The sequence below is a fragment of the Vombatus ursinus genome, unplaced genomic scaffold, assembly GCF_900497805.2.
Source record: "Vombatus ursinus unplaced genomic scaffold, bare-nosed wombat genome assembly UNPS02015398.1, whole genome shotgun sequence".
NCBI classification, from domain to species: domain Eukaryota; kingdom Metazoa; phylum Chordata; class Mammalia; order Diprotodontia; family Vombatidae; genus Vombatus; species Vombatus ursinus.
The window spans coordinates 3,621,259-3,640,800 of record NW_020955176.1 but is presented as its reverse complement, the minus strand read 5'-3'; the positions used below and the strand labels follow the sequence as shown (position 1 = coordinate 3,640,800).

The 19,542-nt window shown below is 36.8% G+C and overlaps 1 protein-coding gene across 3 annotated transcripts in view; it reads left to right on the top strand.

The window, feature by feature from the left end:
- Positions 1–1,643: 1,643 nt before the first annotated feature.
- The window catches only part of CUNH11orf88 (chromosome unknown C11orf88 homolog), a 50,264-nt gene continuing 32,365 nt past the window's right edge, over positions 1,644–19,542 (top strand). For all 3 annotated transcript variants that reach the window (XM_027847355.1, XM_027847354.1, XM_027847353.1), the window contains exons 1-3: positions 1,644–2,067; positions 2,648–2,674; positions 3,158–3,228. In XM_027847355.1, the coding sequence (XP_027703156.1) occupies positions 1,845–2,067; positions 2,648–2,674; positions 3,158–3,228 (321 nt within the window). In that variant the 5' untranslated portion in view covers positions 1,644–1,844. The remainder of the gene's footprint in view (positions 2,068–2,647; positions 2,675–3,157; positions 3,229–19,542) is intronic.

Sequence of the window (19,542 nt, the reverse complement as noted above, 5' to 3'; positions counted from 1 at the left end):
TTAGCTGATTGTATTCTACTGCCTACAATCACTAACTCCACTGCCATCAAAACAAGGCACAGCATCACCGGCTGCCAAACGCCTGAGAGGAAGGAGTAAGTGGGTTCACTTGGCAGGTCACGATGGTGGAGACGGCGGCACTGGCGATCCTTTCCGAAGGGCTAAGTTTCCTGCACCTGACTTGAATTGCTTGAGGAGAAAATTGTGCTCAGAGATGTGATTTGTTGGAATTTATCCAGCAGTATGCATGCTGAATATTAAGAGGACAGTTTGGCAATCTGCCAAAGTAAACTGGAAATTGTTAAATTGTAAAATGTATGAGATGTAACTTCATGTAATTTTTGTAAGTGTAAAAACCATGGAATCTGCCTCATTTAGCTAAAATATAAAATAGATTTTGGGGGGAGATTTAATAAGGGTAAAAAAGAACTCCATTACCGTTGAGCTGCTTGAAGATAAACTATTAATCATATTTGCAGATTGTATGTAATATTGGAACTGGCACATTTTCAGACTTCCTAGCAGACTACTGGTCAATTCAGCCACTAGATGACCTACAAGGACTTGGGCCTAAAATTTAATCAGAAACAAACGTACTTGTCTTCATAAATTTAATGTGAAGGTACCACTTTTAGAAGTTAGAATTGGGGGGGAAAATTGAGTCTAGTTACTAGGCAGTGTAGTTAGCTGATTGCTAGTAGTTGTACCAATCACTAACCACGCAGCCAAGTAAACAGATTTGTAATTCATCCTATTCAGATGTCTAAATGTGTTTTTGGAGGCCAAAAGAAGAAACAATGTACAAAAGCAGCACCTTCCCCCTCACAAAAAATAACAATTCATAATAGAATTGGTCAAGGAACTATAGCACTTTTTTGAAAAGACAAAGCAAATGGGTAATTTCAGTAGCTTCGTCTAAAAGGTTTCATTTTGTTTTTTAATGTACAAGCATGAAAGACCCATTTTAAGAAATTAAATTCAAGAAAGTAACCAATTTTCTAAGCACACCCTCATGAATAAGATGTTTCCTTAACTCTATCGTGACATAATGTGATTTGTATATTTCAGATTGAACAAACTTCCTTTACAAAAGTGTATATGAAAGCCAGCATGGCAATAGAAGGTAGAATTGTTGCTATATATGAATGTCACAATTCATGCTACAGTAATGTTGTTATAGTTCTAATGTCAAAATGCAAAACATTCCTGAATAAAGTTAATAAACTAGCTGTTCTTAATTATTTACGGAATATCAAGAAATTGTTCCCCAATAAAATTAATTTGCACACACTTGCTAAATCCTTTTATCAATATTGGGAGCTATATCCAATTTTTATTCTTAGCTATGTTCAGCAATTAGTATTTTCTGGTAATCATTCATAGCTGTTCTACCCTAAATTGATAACCAAATAACAGATTCTAATCAGGCACATTAATTGCCCAAAATTAATTTGTTCTGAATTTGTAATATTTTTTATACTGTAACTGTAGGACCGGATCAGACCTGTAGCTGCGATAATTTCCCTCTTCTGGTGTGCTTACTCTAAACAGCCTGATACCCTAGCCCCACCCTCAGGAGCAAGTGTCCCGAATCTCCAAATCCTCACTGCTCCTGGGATCGCTTCAGTGCTGGGAGTGTAGAACCGTTACAGCCTCTGCTCTGACCTCCCCCACCCCTTCAGACTTCTGGTATGCCTCCCGAGGAGGCCCTAGGTAGGTGGATCCTAGGCTGACCCCAACTTTGCCTGTTTATAGAGGGTGGGGCCAAAGTAGGGGCGGACCCAAGGTCAAGCTGTGAGACTTGTGGTCTAGCATTTGTGTAGGAAGAAGCGTCCTGAGTTGCCATGGAGACAAGACACTGGGGCAGAAAGACTGGCCCAGAAGAGCCGCTTGAAAGTGTATACCCTGGACCTTTGGTGTTTACCGGCTCCTCAGAAGAGGATGTGGCTTTGGCCAAACAGTTCTGGGTTTCGGCGACCATGTATCCGCATCCTGAGTCTCGGTTAGTGTCAAACAGCACGGAACAGCGATTGCCCGTAGCTCGAGTTACTGGGCCCACTGTGGCTGGTGAGTAGTGGCAGGAGGTGGACAACTCCTTGATCCCCAAAACCTGTCCAGTAATAAGTCCTGTACCCCCGTATCTTTCAGGAATAACTTTGGAACTTGGTATTAAATCAGAAACTTCCTGTAGCATATTTCTTACTAGAAGATTAAAACAGTTACATCTCATCTCAAAATTCACCGTAATTCTGGAAAGAGGAAGGGTCAGGGATGAATCCAATCGCCCCCACCCTATAGGTCTTCAGACCTCAGTTTCACTGTAGGAACATTTAAAAAAAAAATTTTTTTAAACTTCCCTTTATTGGTTTATAGGAAAAAGTCATCAGGTATAATGTTTTTATCACAAATGAAATCTCTGGGGAAGTTAAGTCAAGAGGAAGGAACATTCCAAGTGATAAAACAAGTTGGTGATAGTTGGGACTAGATCCTAAATTTTTCATAGCTGGAGGTCACTGACATTTCTGTAAAGTAAATGGACCTGTTGTGATTGTTAACAGACACTGAGATGCTCAGCACTTAAGATTCTGAGTCTCTTTCCAACTGATTATTCCTAAAATGATTAATTTATTCCCTTTATCTTTTGCAGAAAGAAGTTTCAGCACTGTGGATTATAGTAAGTATCAGCTCTCATAATCTTCAGTGTTATAAACCCGTTATTTGAGTAACAAACAGTGGAGAGAGGTAGGGGGAGGGTTGTGAACTTCAAATGTGTTAATATTTAGTTCAGGGCCTGGCATTTCCTCTATTCAAGAGGTTGTTGCCAGTTTTCTCAATAAAACACCAGGAACAAAAAAGTTGGAGGGTTTTTTTTGTTTTTGTTTTTTTTTTAGAAAAATTTTCTAGCTCTCTGGAATCAGACCTACTGGTCTTTTGGATTCATTTGAAGTTTATTGAAGCCATGGATATTATGTTTGATCTACAATTAAAAAATAAAATTTGAGTTTATAAAATATCAGGGCACACTGCAGTATATCGTTACTATGTCATTGTTTTACCTTCTCCTAATCCACATGCTATTTCTTTTTCATATGTGAATTGTTTTATTTTCCATGGAAATTTCAGAATATTATATTCTGAATTTAACTGTTTTGTTTAGAAACTGAACAGCTCCTTGAAAAAAACAGAAAGGCTCAGGAAGCGGAGGAAAAACAAAGGTACCTCCAAAAGGTAGGATCACACTTCAAAAGCGCATATGATTGAAACAAAATTCTTTAAAGCTTATATTTTTTTCATTACTGTGTGCATAGAAATATAAATTTCTCCGAAATTTTCAGCCTAAATGATGGCCCTAAATTTTTAAAAGAATTTTTATTACTGAGTCGGTATGACAAGAATGGATAAATGAAAAAGTGTTTATTAAGCACTTAACTATGTGCAAATCACTTGCATTTCAAAACCAGACCTGAAACAAGACTTAGATTTTTCTGTGGATATGATTTTGACTGTAATACTCCAATGTTACATGAATCACTCTTAAGGACACGAACTCTTAAGTTTTCATGCAAAGTGGTTATATAATAGCAAATCAATGCCACTGGCATTAAGTGAATGATCATTCAAGTGGTCAGATCTACACAAGTATAGGTACCTGACTGGAATTATTTTTATCAAAAAAAAAAAAGCCAATCCATATTCTTATATAGGCATTATGATCTAAATTACTCTTGTACTGCTGTAATTTTTTCTGAGGAGCCATTACTTGCCTCCAACCAGGTTTCCTTATAGCTTTTTAGGAAATATTTGATAAGATTTTAGAAGACTGGGCATACTCTGGATGCTTCCAGGTCAACCTGGAGCCTTTGGGAGCCATCCATGAGATAGCCCTAACCACTGTTGGAGTCTAAGAGCTGCCAAAACTTCTTAGGAATGACTAGCAGCCCTCTAAATAGCTACTTGCTTTGAGCCTTTAGGTTCTCTCCAAGGGACCTTTGGGTATTTCAAGGACTCTGCAAAAGCCTACTGCAAGTTATAAACCAAAATGGTATACATGGAGTAAGTGGAGAAAGATGGGGTTCATATACTTTGTCAACTAAGACTCTACCCAACACACACCATTTACAGGTATACAAGCAGTTAAGTAGACTGGGGTAAAAGTAGTTTAATTCTGTCAACTACTATCATTTTGAGCAAAAGCTCGAAAGAGTGAATTTGGCACAGTTAAAGAAATCAACTGAACAAATCAATTTTTGGCAGCCCCATTGGTTTAATTTGCATGGTAGAGAAATAGCCTTTAACTCAGCAACTAATGTAGTGATTTATAGAAACCATTTATTTGGTTAATGGACAAATTCTATTCCTGTAACTGCTCCTCTATTATAAAGCAAAGATGGAAGACCCCATTTTGGCTTACTGTCTTTAATCATAGGAGATATTGGCAAACTCTGAAAGTTTTATTGGGAATTCCACATAAATTACAGAACAATGGCTTAGTTTGCTGACCATATTGGCCCCTTTTTGTGGGCTCTTTTGTTACTTTTTCAACTTGATTAAATTACTAAAATACTTAGCCATTTTCTTCTATCTGGAATCTTGTGTGATTGAAGGTAAGGCTTTTTTGAGGAAACAAGTCTAATTTTCAATTTTACCTCATAAAATTACTATTTTTTTAAAGTGGGGAGAGTTTAAGGAGAGACTATGGGTCAAGAGATCAGTCCCATCATTTTTGAAAAAGAGGAGTAGACCTAGATTTGAATCCTAGCTCTGTTACTTGCTAATTGTGCAACATTGGGCAAGACAACCTCCCTGGGCCTTAATTTCCTCATTTGAAATTAGAGATAATAATCCATATCCAGCCTACCTCATGGTTTTTGTTGGATCAGATGAGCAATATTTGTGCAAATGCTTTAAAACATCTAAGTCTGTGTTATAAATGAAGCAATAGTAGAGAAGTGAAAGACTTTAGGGATTCAAAAATATTAAGAATACTTTTATCAACTTCTGTACAATAGGAGATGGATTATAAGTGGATGTTTTGCAAATAAGGGTACCAAGTTTCCCTTAGATATGCATATAAGCGTTCATCAAAGGCAATTCATATACATGATTCATCAATCTGCTACATACTATGTCCCTCAAAATGAATTTTCTAGCTAGAATAGGAAAGATTATTTTTTATTTATTGAGATCACCACCAGTAACATGTAGCAGAACTAGAATTTTATTTTTTTCCACTAATATTATTTTATTTTTTCCAATTACTTGCAAAGATAGTTTTCAACATTCATTTTTACAAGATCTTAAGTTCCAGTTTTTTTTCTCCTTCCCTGCCCTCCCCCCTCCACAAGATGACATGCAATCTGATATAGGTTATATATGTACAATCATAGTAAACATATTTCTACATTAATCATGAAAGAAGAATCAGAACAAAAGGGAAAAAACATGAGAAAGGAGAGAGAACAGTATGCTTCAATCAGCATTCAGATTTCATGGTTCTTTCTCTTAATGTGGACAGCATTTTCCATCATGAGTCCCTTGGAATTGTCTCTCGTAAGTTCCCAAAGTGGGTGATACCACCCCCTGTGGGGCACTGGAATGATCCGGGGTGGGCAGTAGTAGCCTTGGGTGCAATTGGGGGGCTTTAAATAAAAATAAGGGGGCAGTAAAAGCATAAGGAAAGGAGAGAAGATAAGAAAATTTTGAAAAAACATTCATACGTGTTTTTATTTGTTGTGTAACAGTTAAAGTCAGAGTGATTACATTATTTTCCAAATAAACATATAAAATGCAAGTTATAACCCATCAGTGGTCAAGTCCACTGACAGGTCTTAACAAGCAAGTGTTGGCAGGTAGCATGTAGCACACATTGTGGGGAAGTCCAGCACGCATTGGCAGGAATATGTGCATGTAATGACTCATTTACAATATGATACTATAAGGTTACATGATGAAATATTGTGTCATCAAAATTTCAAAGCAGAAAAAAACCCACAAATTTACAATAAATTGTTAAATTTATGATGCATCATTTAAAAAATATATTTTATATATTTTTTTAAAATGACACAAATTTTTTTAAAAAGCTGTTAAAGGGTTAAAAAGTAGATTTCCAGGGCAGGGTTGGGGGTGGGGGAGGAAGTGGCACTGAGTAAATTTTCTTTAAAAGGCCAAATAACTTTGGGAACCTCTGTCTTAGATCATTGCATTGCTGAGAAGAGCTAAGTCTATCAAAGTTGGTCATCACACAATGTTGTTGTTGCTATGTGCAATGGAAGAACTCGATTTTTAACTTTCCACAACGTAATGATTACAAAATACTGTTTTAGGGGGTTGATTTGATGACCTCAAAGGTCCTTCAAACTTCCTGGAATTCTATGATAGAAACAATGCCTAGCATTTGTGTAGCACTTTAAGGTTCTCAAAAGTACTCTACCTATATTCTTTCATTTTGTCCTCATAGCAACCTTTTTGAAATAGGTATTGTGTTCATTTTACAGAAGTTAAGAAATTTGGCTAGAGTCATACAGCTATAAAAGTATCTGAGGTAAGATTCAAACTCAGATCTTGACTTCGATTCTAAGCATTCTATACACTAGCTGCTTTCTACCTTGTCTTATAGCTATGCCAAAGAAATCCTCGGGACAATAAATAATCACAATATCTTCAATATATACTTTCCCAGCACAACCTAGTCTCCAGGGTTGATTGCACATTACTGTCCACTCACATAGCCTTTCCTGACTCTCTCAGAATTTCTCTACTGTGTCCCAGAAACCTCTTCACCCTGGAAACTCACTCTACACCTGGACTTCACACCCTAGAAGTACTTTCAGACCTGTGGCCTCTCCGTTTGATTGCTGGTTCCTCCTAGAACCTCCATTTTAAGGAGGGAGCCCAGGCTAGCCATATCATCCTTTCACTCTACATACTTCTGACGTTCCTGAACTTGCTCTGCAATGCTATTCTTATCACATACAACCAAGTACCTTTATTTTCTTTCACTCCCATTAACCCCACCCAGTTTTTGAGTTCCGTTTTATGTGTTGTCTTCCTCTTATTAGAATATAAGCTCCTTGAGGGTAGACACTATCTTTTTATTTGTATTCCCAGCACTAAGCGTTTATTAAATGCATTTTGACTTAACTTGACTCACATACTTTATAGTGCAACCAGATAGTTTTGTTTGCTATTCTTTACATCTTGTTCCATCTCCCACTTCCCTTGACTTTGTATAGGGTATCCCCCATGCTTCGATGTTTTCATTTTTCATCTCTGCCTCTTGGAATGCCTGTGTGTGTGTGTGTGTGTGTGTGTGTATGTGTGTGTGTGTGTATGTATTACTCCCATCATTTCCTGCCATACATATATGTATGTATGTGTGTGTGTGTATATATATATATATATATATGTATATGTATATGTATATGTATATCCCCTCCAGCAGAAGATATGCTCCTTAATAGCAGGAATTATCTCACTTTTTCGTTTTTATTTGCCTATGTCTGTCACATAGTACATACTTAATACAGCTTATCAATTAACTGGATACATTAATCTAATATTAAAGAACCACCAGTAAGCCCCTGGGGCTGGAAGACTTTTCTCCATCCAGGCTCCTCTGTTCTGGAACACGTTCTCAGTACTGGAAGAATTCAGTCCTGAGAAAGCCTGGCTTCTAACAAAAAGACTTAACTTTGATTTTGCCATTACCCACAAAGGTTTCATATCTATGTTCATGAATTCTGAAATTCCTTTATCTGTTTTATTTTCATTTTACCTCTTCCTCTTCAATTCCAAATTGTGTCCTTCATCCTCACCATAATCTCCAGTCCCTAAAACCCTCAGTTTTTTTCCCAAGCTATCACCTTTGCACTGGTTATACTCTCTTCTCTTCCCCATCTTTGACCCCCAGGTGAACCAGATTAACTCTACACTGGCCTCAAGTCTCTAGCTCCTTTATACCAAGAAGATCTTGCACTTGCAAACCTCAGCCTTGGATTACTCCCATCATTTCCTGCCTTCACTCACTTACTGCCTAGTGGAAGCTGGAGAAAATCATGAAACTGCTGAGTGGGTCTAATAAGATTTTGTTCCATAATCTCAACTGGGCCCTCACTATGGCAAGACAATCCTTTTGTATCTCCTTTTATATCTCCTTTTATATCTCCTTAACTGATTCACTATCCCACTTGCCCCAGCTTTTCTAAGCCTTTTCATCCCTCCTCAAGCACCCAACAGTTTCCCCTATCACTACCCTCTCAGTTGAGAACCTTGTCTCATACTTCACTGAAAAAATTGACACCATTCACAGAGAACTCCCTCTTCTCCCTGGTTCCTTGTTTTGTTGTCACTCAGATGCCTTCTGCCACTGTCTTCTTCTTTACCCCTTTTTTGAGTGAAGAAGTAGCCTTTTTCCTTGCCAAGGCAAATCTCTCTGCATATACAAGTAGACCTTTTTATGGCTAAACTCCTTGAGAAGGCTTCTATAATAGGTGCCTCACCTTCTTTCCTCTCCTTTCTTAATGCTTTGCAGTCTGGCTTCCAGTCTCATCATTCAAATGAAACTGCTCTCTCCAAAGTTACTAACAATCTCTTAATTGCCAAATCTAAAGGCCTTTTCTCATTCCTTATCCTTCTTGACTTCTCTGCAATCTTTGGCACTGTTAATCACCCTCTTCTCTTTGATACTCTCTTCTCTCTAGGTTTTCATGATCTTGGTCTCTCCTGGTTTTCCTACCTATCTGACCATTCCTTTTCAGCCCATCTTGCTAGAGTTGCATCCAAATAACACCTGATAACTGGGAGGGTCCCCCAAGATTTTGTCCTGGGTCCTCTTCAGCCTCTCTATACTATTTCACTTGGTGAGGTGTATGGGGTGTTCAGGAGGATTAGCACCTCTGATGTGAGGGCTTGCCAAGCCTTTTACCCACCTTTGGTGTCTGATTCACCCAACTCTACTATGTGCCAGTAACTATGCTAAATGCTGGGATTACAAAAAAAAAGGCAAAAAACAAAATCCTTGTTCTCAAGAAGTTCACAGTCTAATTCAGTAGACAACATGCGAATACCTATGTACAAATAAGACGTATACAGGATAAATTGCAGGCATTCTCAGAAGGAAGGCACTAAGATTAAGGAGGACTGGGAGAGGTTTCTTGCAGAAAGTGAGACTTTAGCTGAGATGAGAAGGAAACCAGAAGGTAGAGGTGAGGGAGCACATTCTGGCATGGAGGACAGCCAATGAAAAGGCTCAGTCAGGAGTTGAAGTGCTCCAAGAAGCTATAGAATGCACAGTGGCCACACTCCAGTAAACCATTTCTTCAGATGGGCTAAACCAGGTTGAGGGTAATTGACAGGCCTCAAACTTGTTGGTGAGTTAGAGGGACATATACCCCAAGCATGTGAAGACTTTCCCAGGTGAAATGAGAACAGTTTGTTCCAACAGGGAGGAAGGAGGCTGAAGCAAGGATTGTAGAGTACTTAGAGCTTGGTCAGACATTAAAGATGCCAAGGTCATCCACTGCATCTTGGACCATCACCAGTCTTGACTTTTGTCCTGCCACTAGACTTGATGACTTAGAAAGAGAGGATGAGGTTGATGACTTTGTGCAACTTTGCCTCACTTTAATCCAATTCATGCACAAGTCAAGACATTACCTATGATTGACCTTCTTCAAAAACAAAGGACGAACAACAATTTCACTTGGTGACCTAACAGCTCCCATGGATTCAGTAATCTCTATACAGATGATTCTCAAATCTATTTATCCAGCCCTAATCTTTCTTCCAATCTCTAGTCTTGCATCTCCAACTGCCTTTTAGATCTCTCAAACTGGCTGTTATGTAGACATCTTAAACTCAACATGTCCAAAACTGAAAATTATCTTTCCCCAAAACCCTTCCCTCTTCCTGACCTCCCCTTTTACTGTTGAGGGTACCACCATCTTCCCAATTACCTAGACTCCTAACCTAGATGTCATCCTGGATTGTCCTCACTTCCATCCCCCACTTCCAGTCAATGGTCAAGTGCTGTTTTTTCCACTTTTGTAACATCCTTTATATATGCCCTCTTCTCTGACACTATCACCATTCTAGTGCAGGCTCTTCTCATTTCATACCCAAACTATTGCAATAGCCTGCCAGTGAGTTTTCTTGCCTCAAGTCTCTCCCTACTCTAATCTATCCTTCACTCTGCTGTCAAACTGATCTCCCTAAAACGCTGGTCTGACTGTATCCTCTTCCTCCATCATTCAATAAACTCCACCACCTCCCTACTGTCTCCATGATCAAATATAAAATCCTCTGTTTGGCTTTCAGGGCCCTTCATAACCTAGTCCCTTCCTACCTTTCCAGTGTTCTTATACCTTACTTCCTTTCACATGCATGTGATCCATTGACACTGGCCTCCTTTCTGTTCCTCAAATGCAGCACTTCAACTCCTGACTGAGCCTTTTCATTGGCTGTCCTCCATGCCAGAATGTGCTCCCTCACCTCTACCTTCTGGTTTCCTTCTCATCTCAGCTAAAGTCTCACTTTCTGCAAGAAACCTCTCCCAGTCCTCCTTAATCTTAGTGCCTTCCTTCTGAGAATGCCTGCAATTTATCCTGTATACGTCTTATTTGTACATAGGTATTTGCATGTTGTCTACTGAATTAGACTGTGAGCTTCTTGAGAACAAGGATTTTGTTTTTTGCCTTTTTTTTTTTGTAATCCCAGCATTTAGCATAGTTACTGGCACATAGTAGATACTTAATAAATGCTAGCTGACTGATCTTTTCTCAAATTCTTCCACTGACTAAACCCTGATCCCAGTGCTTTATGGACAGTTTATTTAAAAATTAGCCTTTGGCCCTCTGTATAGAGTCTCTCTAAAAAAGGGAAGGGGAAAGTGGCATAGAAAAGTTCTCATTGTATAATATAAATCAGATAGGGTACAGGTTTTTATTTCTTAGACAAAAAAGAAATGCAAAACAGAATACTCACAATTATTTATTTGACTAGAACAAACTTAACAAGAGTCTATTACTGTCTTACTCTGATAGGAGGATTATACTTAAAACCATTTAAACATGAAGTAATTTGCAGGCCTTCTGATTAGATATTTTGCATTTCACCTCAGCTCTGCATTATCTCCCTCAAAGTCCATGTCTTCTGGCAAGTCAGGGCAGAAGTTAAAAATCTTCCTCCTGTTGGTGGTATCCTCTCCAATATCCCCTTTCTACCAGTCAGTTCCATTTGATAGATTTAGAACACCTGGACCTCTCAGACTCAGAAGATTACCTACAATCCTGGACATAATCATTTGGTCACCTACTTGGGAAAGAAAATCCTAAGTGGAAGTGGCAGCACGGAACCAGGTGCAACCTCACCCAATTGAGTTCCCCTGTACTCATCACCACGAGGGAGCAGCCATCATATGATTAAGAATGGGGAATGGAACCAGCTCTGCCACCAGCCCTTCAGAGAGAGGCTGCAGGGTAGCCATTCCACAGCCTCCAGGTAGAAAAGAATGTACAAGGGTGGAATCATCCCCTTTTTAAAGGTTCACTGAGTCATTGGCTCTTGCTGCTAAGTAATCAACAAGGAGAACTGCTTTCTCATTTAAAAACTCAAGCTGATTGGCAGGGACTCACCACCATCCTCGGTGCACTAAGATGCTGAGTCACACATGGCCAGAGTCAGCAAAAGCAATTTTCTATGCACATGCTGTGATCAAATCCATTTACATGAAAATATCATATTGGTGTTCTTGACATTGACAAGTGTGGAAAGAGAGAATTTTGTATGCTAGCAACATTTTCTGGGGATAATACCTATATATATACATTTATATATAAAATGCATACATATACATATATGTGTGTGTTAATAGCCTAATGGATCTGTAATCTCATCAATTTAGGTATTTCTTCTAGTCATGCAAGATTCTAACTCTGAATGTTCATCCTATTAAACTCATAGGTGTCCTCCCATTAATTTGCCACAGGAAACCGACCCGGTATGCTGGTTGCCTTCGTCACAATCTCTTCATGTTGCATATATCTCAATGGAGGTTGCAGGTTATCCATCAATTGTCCCTTACTCTCATTTTATGACCAGCCCAATTCCTTTCTGGTCATACATTTTTCTCATGACATCCTTGCCTCATTTCCCCTGTATAATTATAATTGCTCGTTTGCAATATGTTTCAACTTCTACATACCTACTGTGCACCTCTCCATCACCCTTTGGATGAATCTCACCTTGAATTCTTTAAGGACTTTGTTATTCTATAACTTTCAGCCGTACATCGTCACTAGAAGAATGTTGGTGTCAAAAATATGAATCTTTGTTTCAAGAAGAAATAGTGTTAAAAACGTTGGAAAATTTCTCAAAAATGATCTTGTCCAATGATGTCAAATTCAAATAGAAAAAGATACTTGCTGGCACATACTGACTCATAAAACCATAAATTAACATTATTTATTTTGCTAAGTATTTCTTAATTACATTTTAATCTAGTTCTGCCAGATTGGGAGTTTTTCACACCACATACTAGCCCTTGGGCCTCAAGTTTGATACCCCTGACTAGTTTATTCCATTCCTGTTCAGTTCTTGAATCAGCTACTTGTATACAGTGTACACACCAACCTGTTAGAACACAAATTAAATATTAATACCAAACTAAAGGAAGAAAAATGTGCCATGTTATTGAAATAACTTAAATCCTAGTAGTTAAGTTAGTGATGCTGAAAAATGGGAAAGGGGTAAAGAAAGGATATCAACACAATAATTTTATGCAATTAACCAAAGTAATCAATTGCCATAATGAAACTTACACGTGCAGCAAATATGTGATATCCTTACCAATCAAAGTGATGTGACAATCAAGAGTAGCACTAATTATATTAACTTGTTTATAATGCCTTTACAGAGAAGGGTAATGGAAAGCTATGAAAAGTATCTCTTTAAAACAGGAACAAACAGTAGAAGGGAAAACAAATTTTTAAAAATCTTGGCAAGCTATCCAACTAAGAAAAGTGTTATAAACCATTGTAAAGTGGTTTATAACAAACTGTTGGTTATAAAATAAAGGATAGAGGAGCCATCACATTTTTCTTCTTAATGCCAGTCTCCAGATGCTGCTAGAGAAAGAGAAAAAGGCATTAAGGAAGATAATAGAGACAACAGTATTAAACTAAAGACACAAAGAAGTCTGTGCTGGAAGTGACACATTTTGAATGACATTGAGGGATTAGTTTTGAAGCTTTATGAAAGGGGAGGATACCAAATGTGAGGGGAAAAAATCAAACTTTATTATATGTATAAATATTTACACCTACACACTTTTTTTGGACAAGAGCTGTGATGTCATTAGTGTAAGAAGCTCCCATTGAGGCATTCTTTTTATAGTCTTCAAGAGTTACATGAGGCACTAAGAGGTTAGGTGACTTAACCAGAGTCACATAGCCACTATATACCATAGGCAGGACTTGAACCAGATATTCCTAAGTCTATCCACTTACACCATGGTCTCATTCACAACTCTCTCTCTCTCTCTCTCTCTCTCTCTCTCTCTCTCACTCTCTCATCCTCTCCCTCTCCCTCCCTTCCTCTCTCTCTACTTCTATTTTTTTTTCTCTGTCACACTTTCCCTAAAGCTCCACCATTTTCCATACCCAGGTTCTCAGCCTTAGAATCATCCTGCCCTTTCCCTCTTTTATATTACCCCTCACCCCCATGTACAATCAGTTGCTCACAGTGAAATTGATTGATATTCCTACAGCACAGTTCTGACCATGTTGTGATATGTCATCCTGTTCATGAAGTTTCAGGAGCTCCCTGTTGCCTCTAGGAATAAAAATTGACATTTAAAGCCCTTTACAATCTGGCTTCATTCTAGCTTTCTAGCTTACTGCACATCACCACTCCCTCCTTCTCTCTTTTCCTCCCTATTTCTTGTAATACAGCCAAAGTGACCTACTTGCTATTCCCCGTTAAAGACATCCCATCTCCTGGCTCAGTGCCTATGTACAGATTGTCTGTCCCTATTGCTCAGAATGTACCCACCTCCTCACCTGTGTCCCTTAGAATCCCTAAATTCTTTTAATGACCTCAAGTTGCACCTTCTATGTGAGACATATCCTGATCCTTCCAGTTGTTAGTGCCCACTCCTCGCCCTATCCACATTGCTATAGGTATTTTACATTTATGTCTCTGTGCACATGTTCTTTCCTCTGTCAACAGAATACAAGTTCCTTGAGAATAGTGACTAATTCATCTTTTTCTTTGTATCCCCAGAAACTAATACAATTCTGGAACAGAGTAGGTGCTTAAATATTGTTAATATACATATACACCCATACAAGTTGCCCCAATAACATTTTATGTTATTTTATGTTTCTTTTTATCTCAGAGGAATGTGTATAATAAGTGGAAGAGGGGCAATATAACAATATAATTATTGAAACAGCTTGTTTTTAGATTTCACTCTTTTTCTCCTTTATCATATTTTCACCATCACATCTGTTATCATTCTCTTAAGATTAATGGCAGAAAATAATGATTCAGATTGAGTTGTATCTATTTATTTAATTAGACTGCTGTAGGTGCTTTGAACATCTAAACTGCTCAGTAAATGCTGGACATTGTTAATACTGTTTTAGAGTGGAACGTTTTTCACTGATTTCCAGCTCAGAGGTTTTAGCCCCAGAATGTCTTTTAACAAGTTGAAGGCTAAATTTGGAATAAATTCTGTTGAAAATGTCTTTTTTTTATAACTTTATCATCTCCCTAGTTGATGTTGGTTTTCAGTTGTCTACATTTTTTAACCTTAGTGTTATCCTACCCTCATCTTTGGAGTACTTTATAAATATATGCCATAACTTTAGGTAAATAGACAAAATGCTATTAATCACGCCTGATAGTTCTGTGCTATATGTCTGTGGCAGAAAATCAAAAGAAATGATTGAAGGTGCTTTGACTAAATGACTTTATTCATGTTTAAAGGAAACCTGATAGCGCTACACAGCATGATTACTTTTCCTCTGAGAGTTCTGGAATAGCCTTGCAACAATTAAAATAAATGTATAGTCAGCTATTTCATTTGTGGTTATAAAATTAATCCACATTTAGTACTGCCACCTTTAAAAGAGCTCTTTATCTGATCATCTCTTTATGAAGAGAAACATAAATAAATAAATAGTTCAATAATTCTAGGAAAAGGAAAGAGAATTCAAATCATTCTTTGTTGGACTAAAAAGGGATGAAGCACTTAATAATTCCCATAGGAAGTCAAACTTGTATAATCAACAAATATAAACGAAGGGTTAAACCACAAAGAATAAGATTGGCACAGTAACATATTAAATATGTAGTATTTATTGGGAATTTAATGACCAGCAGCTTTAAAGAAATATCATACCCATTTACAGCAGTGTGAACAATAGTACTATCTCAATCAACTCCTTTAGGAATGAATTCAAGTCATGGACTTCCCTAGCATCACAACTAAAAACAGCATAATCTTTGTGCACAACAGCATAAATAAAACAAATGTATGTTTTAGAAATAGTTAAGTCATTATCAAATCAATTACAAATATCTGAGAGATTTTTGTACAAATTAGTGGTGCTGTTTGCAATATCAGCACTTTTTATGGGATGATAACAGCTAACAAAAATACTCTTAAGGTTTGCAAAGAAATAGATATGCATATATATATACATGTATACATATATATAAATATATGAGTGTATATATACACATATGTGTACATATAAATATATATGTGTATATATATTTTTAAACCTCATGGGATTTTCCTAATAATCCTAAGAAGTAAATACTATTATCCCCATTTTACTGATGGAGAAACAGAGGGTCAGAGAGGTTATATAACTTATCCATATCACTAATAGTAAATCACAGAGGCAGTATTATAACCCAGATCTCTCCTAATTCCAAGTGCACCACCTTTTCCATTACCTCATACTACTCCTCCAAGTCATAGACTTTAGAGCTCAAAGGCACCTTAGAAATCATCTAGTCTTTCTTATGATGCCGATTTTGTCCATGCAAACCACCATGCAGGAGACTCAATTTTTTTCTCCACTGAATTCCTGCCAGCAGCAATAGTATTGTACTCCTACACAGTTGAGGAAATTGAGGTTGGGAAAAGTTAAATTACTTGCCTAAGGTCACACAGGAAGTAAGCGGAGGAAACATTTGAACTCATGTCTCTAATTCTAAATCTAAAATTCTTTCTTCAAGTTTTTAGTGGGTTTTTTGTTCTATTGAGTAGCCGTATTTTGGTGTTGTAGTGATATTCAGGTTTACCTAGAGTCGTTTTGCAACAGTAAAGTAATATCTTGCCTGATTTGTCCTTGCCAATTACATACCAGCACAACATAGTAGAAAGAGAATTAGAATAGGAATCAGAATCAACTTCTCCAAGGCTTCCTTTTTCTTTTTACGGATGTAAAATAGGGGTATCAGAGTAGATGAGATCACTCACTGAGGTTCTAATATTACTTCTGTCTCTAAACTTATGGTCCAGGAGTACATGAATAAGACATACCAAATTATTGTTCTCAGAAAGTTAGCTCAAGATTGGGAAAACTACAAACCCATTGATTTTAATCGAAATTAAAGTAGCCGACCTACTTACCCTTACTTCTACCAAGTGGTTGGTTGGTTGGTTGGCTGGGATGGTTGAACAGCAACAAAAAGGGGGGATTTTTAAACTTTAGACAGTAAGAAATTTGTTTACAAACTCTAAAATTTCTCCTTCTGTCCTAATCTTCCTTCCTCTAAATATACTACACTGGCATTTTTACTTACTTAATCTGCTATTCACCCATCAGTCAAGTTGACCCCTCCCATTTTCCCATTCTATCAGAACTCTTTGGGCTTTCCTTGCTTCCCTACAAAATGGGGATAATGTTTGCTTTACCTACTTCTCAAGATTTTATAAGAAAAATACTTTGTAAACTTTAGAGCACTAAGTAAATGTGAATTATTATGCCTGAACCTATAAATAATTGATGAGTTGAATTAATAACCAGATCTCTTTTAGGCAAATTATGTAAAAAGTCAGGCGGTGAAGTTAGAAGCATTTAATTCTTCCTGCTAGGCTCCAAAACAGGATATTCAATCACAGCAAAATGCAGCCCAAAATGCCTTCAGACTTAAAAGATATAGCCATTTGCCTTTTGAATCCTGAGATAAGAATGAGCATGGTTGTTTGATCTATTTTAATTAATTGCATGTAGGCTTCTTATTCTTGTGAAAATCACAGAAGGATTCTTAATTAATTTATAACTATCAGACCTTGGTTGAAGGTCAATTAAGTCATCTGGCATTTCCTTTAAGAATAATCATTTGCTGACAGTGTAACAAATGGTGCATCAAGGACCAGACCAAAACTCTGATTCTATCATAAAAGAGGTTAGTTTTCAAGAGTGAATAACAGCTGCCCAACAGTTATGGAGCCAATGCTAGATCCCTTGAACTTTAAGGAAGAAAAGCTAGACCTAAGTCATTTCATCTATAAAATGGAAGGGTAAGACTAGATAATCTCTAACACCCTTTCAAACTCTACGTAGGTCTATGAAATAAAATTTTAAGAAAGGCTTGGTCATGGTATGATTACTGAAAACCAAGATCCACTGGCAAAGATTCTTTAGGGAAGGTGTGAGAAGGCTACACGTTATACCTGGGGTTTAGAGGGGCCTGTAGTTTGAAACACAGGCTCCAGAACAGTATGGAAAGATTCCAATTAGCACATCTCCATGCCACAAACCCATCTACGTAACAAAATGCTTGTGTCATTCTGTATTGCCATGCACAGAAACAATGAACAAGTAGTTTTAAATCACCATTACATAATTAGGAAAGCAAAATGTTCAAGAGTTTAAAGTTGAGCAAACATTTTTTGTTTTATCTGAACCAAAATCTATGTGAATTCAGGAGCATGTGTCTGTTTCCTCACCTGTAAAATATTGGGGGTTTAATAAACTAAATATAAGGCCCTTTGAAGCCATTCAGAGTCCATGATTTGTTTCTCTGACCAAGTAAATCCATTGCTCAGTGATCAATTTAAAGACAATAGATTCATCTAAAGTACTTTTATAAATATAAAAATATATATTTAAACATCTTAATAACTCAAAAACATAGAACTAAATTAGTCCTTTAGGATTTATTTCCAAACTTGAAAGATTTCATTGCAAAGGATAAATTTTAAGAGCATTCAGTAATTGAAAACAAAAAAATTACAAATTCTAGCTACATGAGAGGAGTATCTCAAAGATATACACTTACATATATCTTTTGCCATTTCTTAATTGCCACCAGTGTCTACCACTGACATTCGCACATTTCTATCTTATGTGAGTTGAGTCAAACATGACAAAGATTTGTTTGATAGTAGTTTACCTAAACAATCACATTGCATGGCAAAAATTGGAAAGTACCAGTCTCACAATTTTTGACCATCTTAAGCTGCAACAAATTTTACCAGCTAAGTCTATTAGTAGGGTCCAGTTGTATTCTGTGTGTAGACATGTTTCAAATATCCATACTTTTTTGAAATAAAAACCCTAAGTTAATGGAGTTTAGGGTAGAATTTAATTTTATATCTATATATTTTGTTTCCCTTATTAGAACAATATTTTAAAATCTAATTTCACTCATCACTTAAGATAATGTTAAGAATTAATTTTAAAACCCACTTGGTTCATCATAGATATGTACTTTTACATGCATTTTTATAAATATTTTGAGATGGGTTATTATGAAAATTCTTCAGTGGGTGAATATTTTGTCGACAAAAGATACACATGTTTATCAAGAACATTATTTCTTTCAAGTTATATCAAAAATGTACATGACAGCACTAAGAGCATTATACTTTTTCATGACACATCTAAATTTAACAAAAAGCCATATTAAGGTATTAAAATCATGCAGCAATCCTGGTAACATAATTACTATGGTTTTTTCTCATTTTAGTAAAATCTTCCTTTTAAGATGAAAAATGTTTGTCAGATCTGGGAACTGAGCCAAGATAAAGCAGTTTCCAGAAGGTGTAGAAAGGTGCTGAGGTCTGCAAATCTTTACTGCAAGTCAGCAATCCTCCTCTCTCCAATTAATAACTCAGTGTCTTCCATCCATTAACATACATTATTGCCATTAAGTCCACCTTCTAAAATCAGATTAGTGCAGGAGGAAGCCTTTTCACTGATTATTCAGCCTTTTTTTTAAGTGAACAGTATATCATTTTATGGCCCTTTAGTTCTCTAAATCATCATTATGAGCATGTCTGAATTCTCTCTCTGGCAATTATAGAACCTAGTTACAATCTAGATTGCAGTAAATATGCATAGAGAATGATAGAAAATGTTAAAAAAAATAGAATTGAAAGGAAATGTTTTCCTTTCTAAATGAAGTTGTCTGATATCCTAGTAATATATTTTATTTGACTAATATCCAATTTTACTCTATACTGGTTGTAAATTTCATAATGCTCTTTATTCCATATGGACAATGGAAGAGGAATAG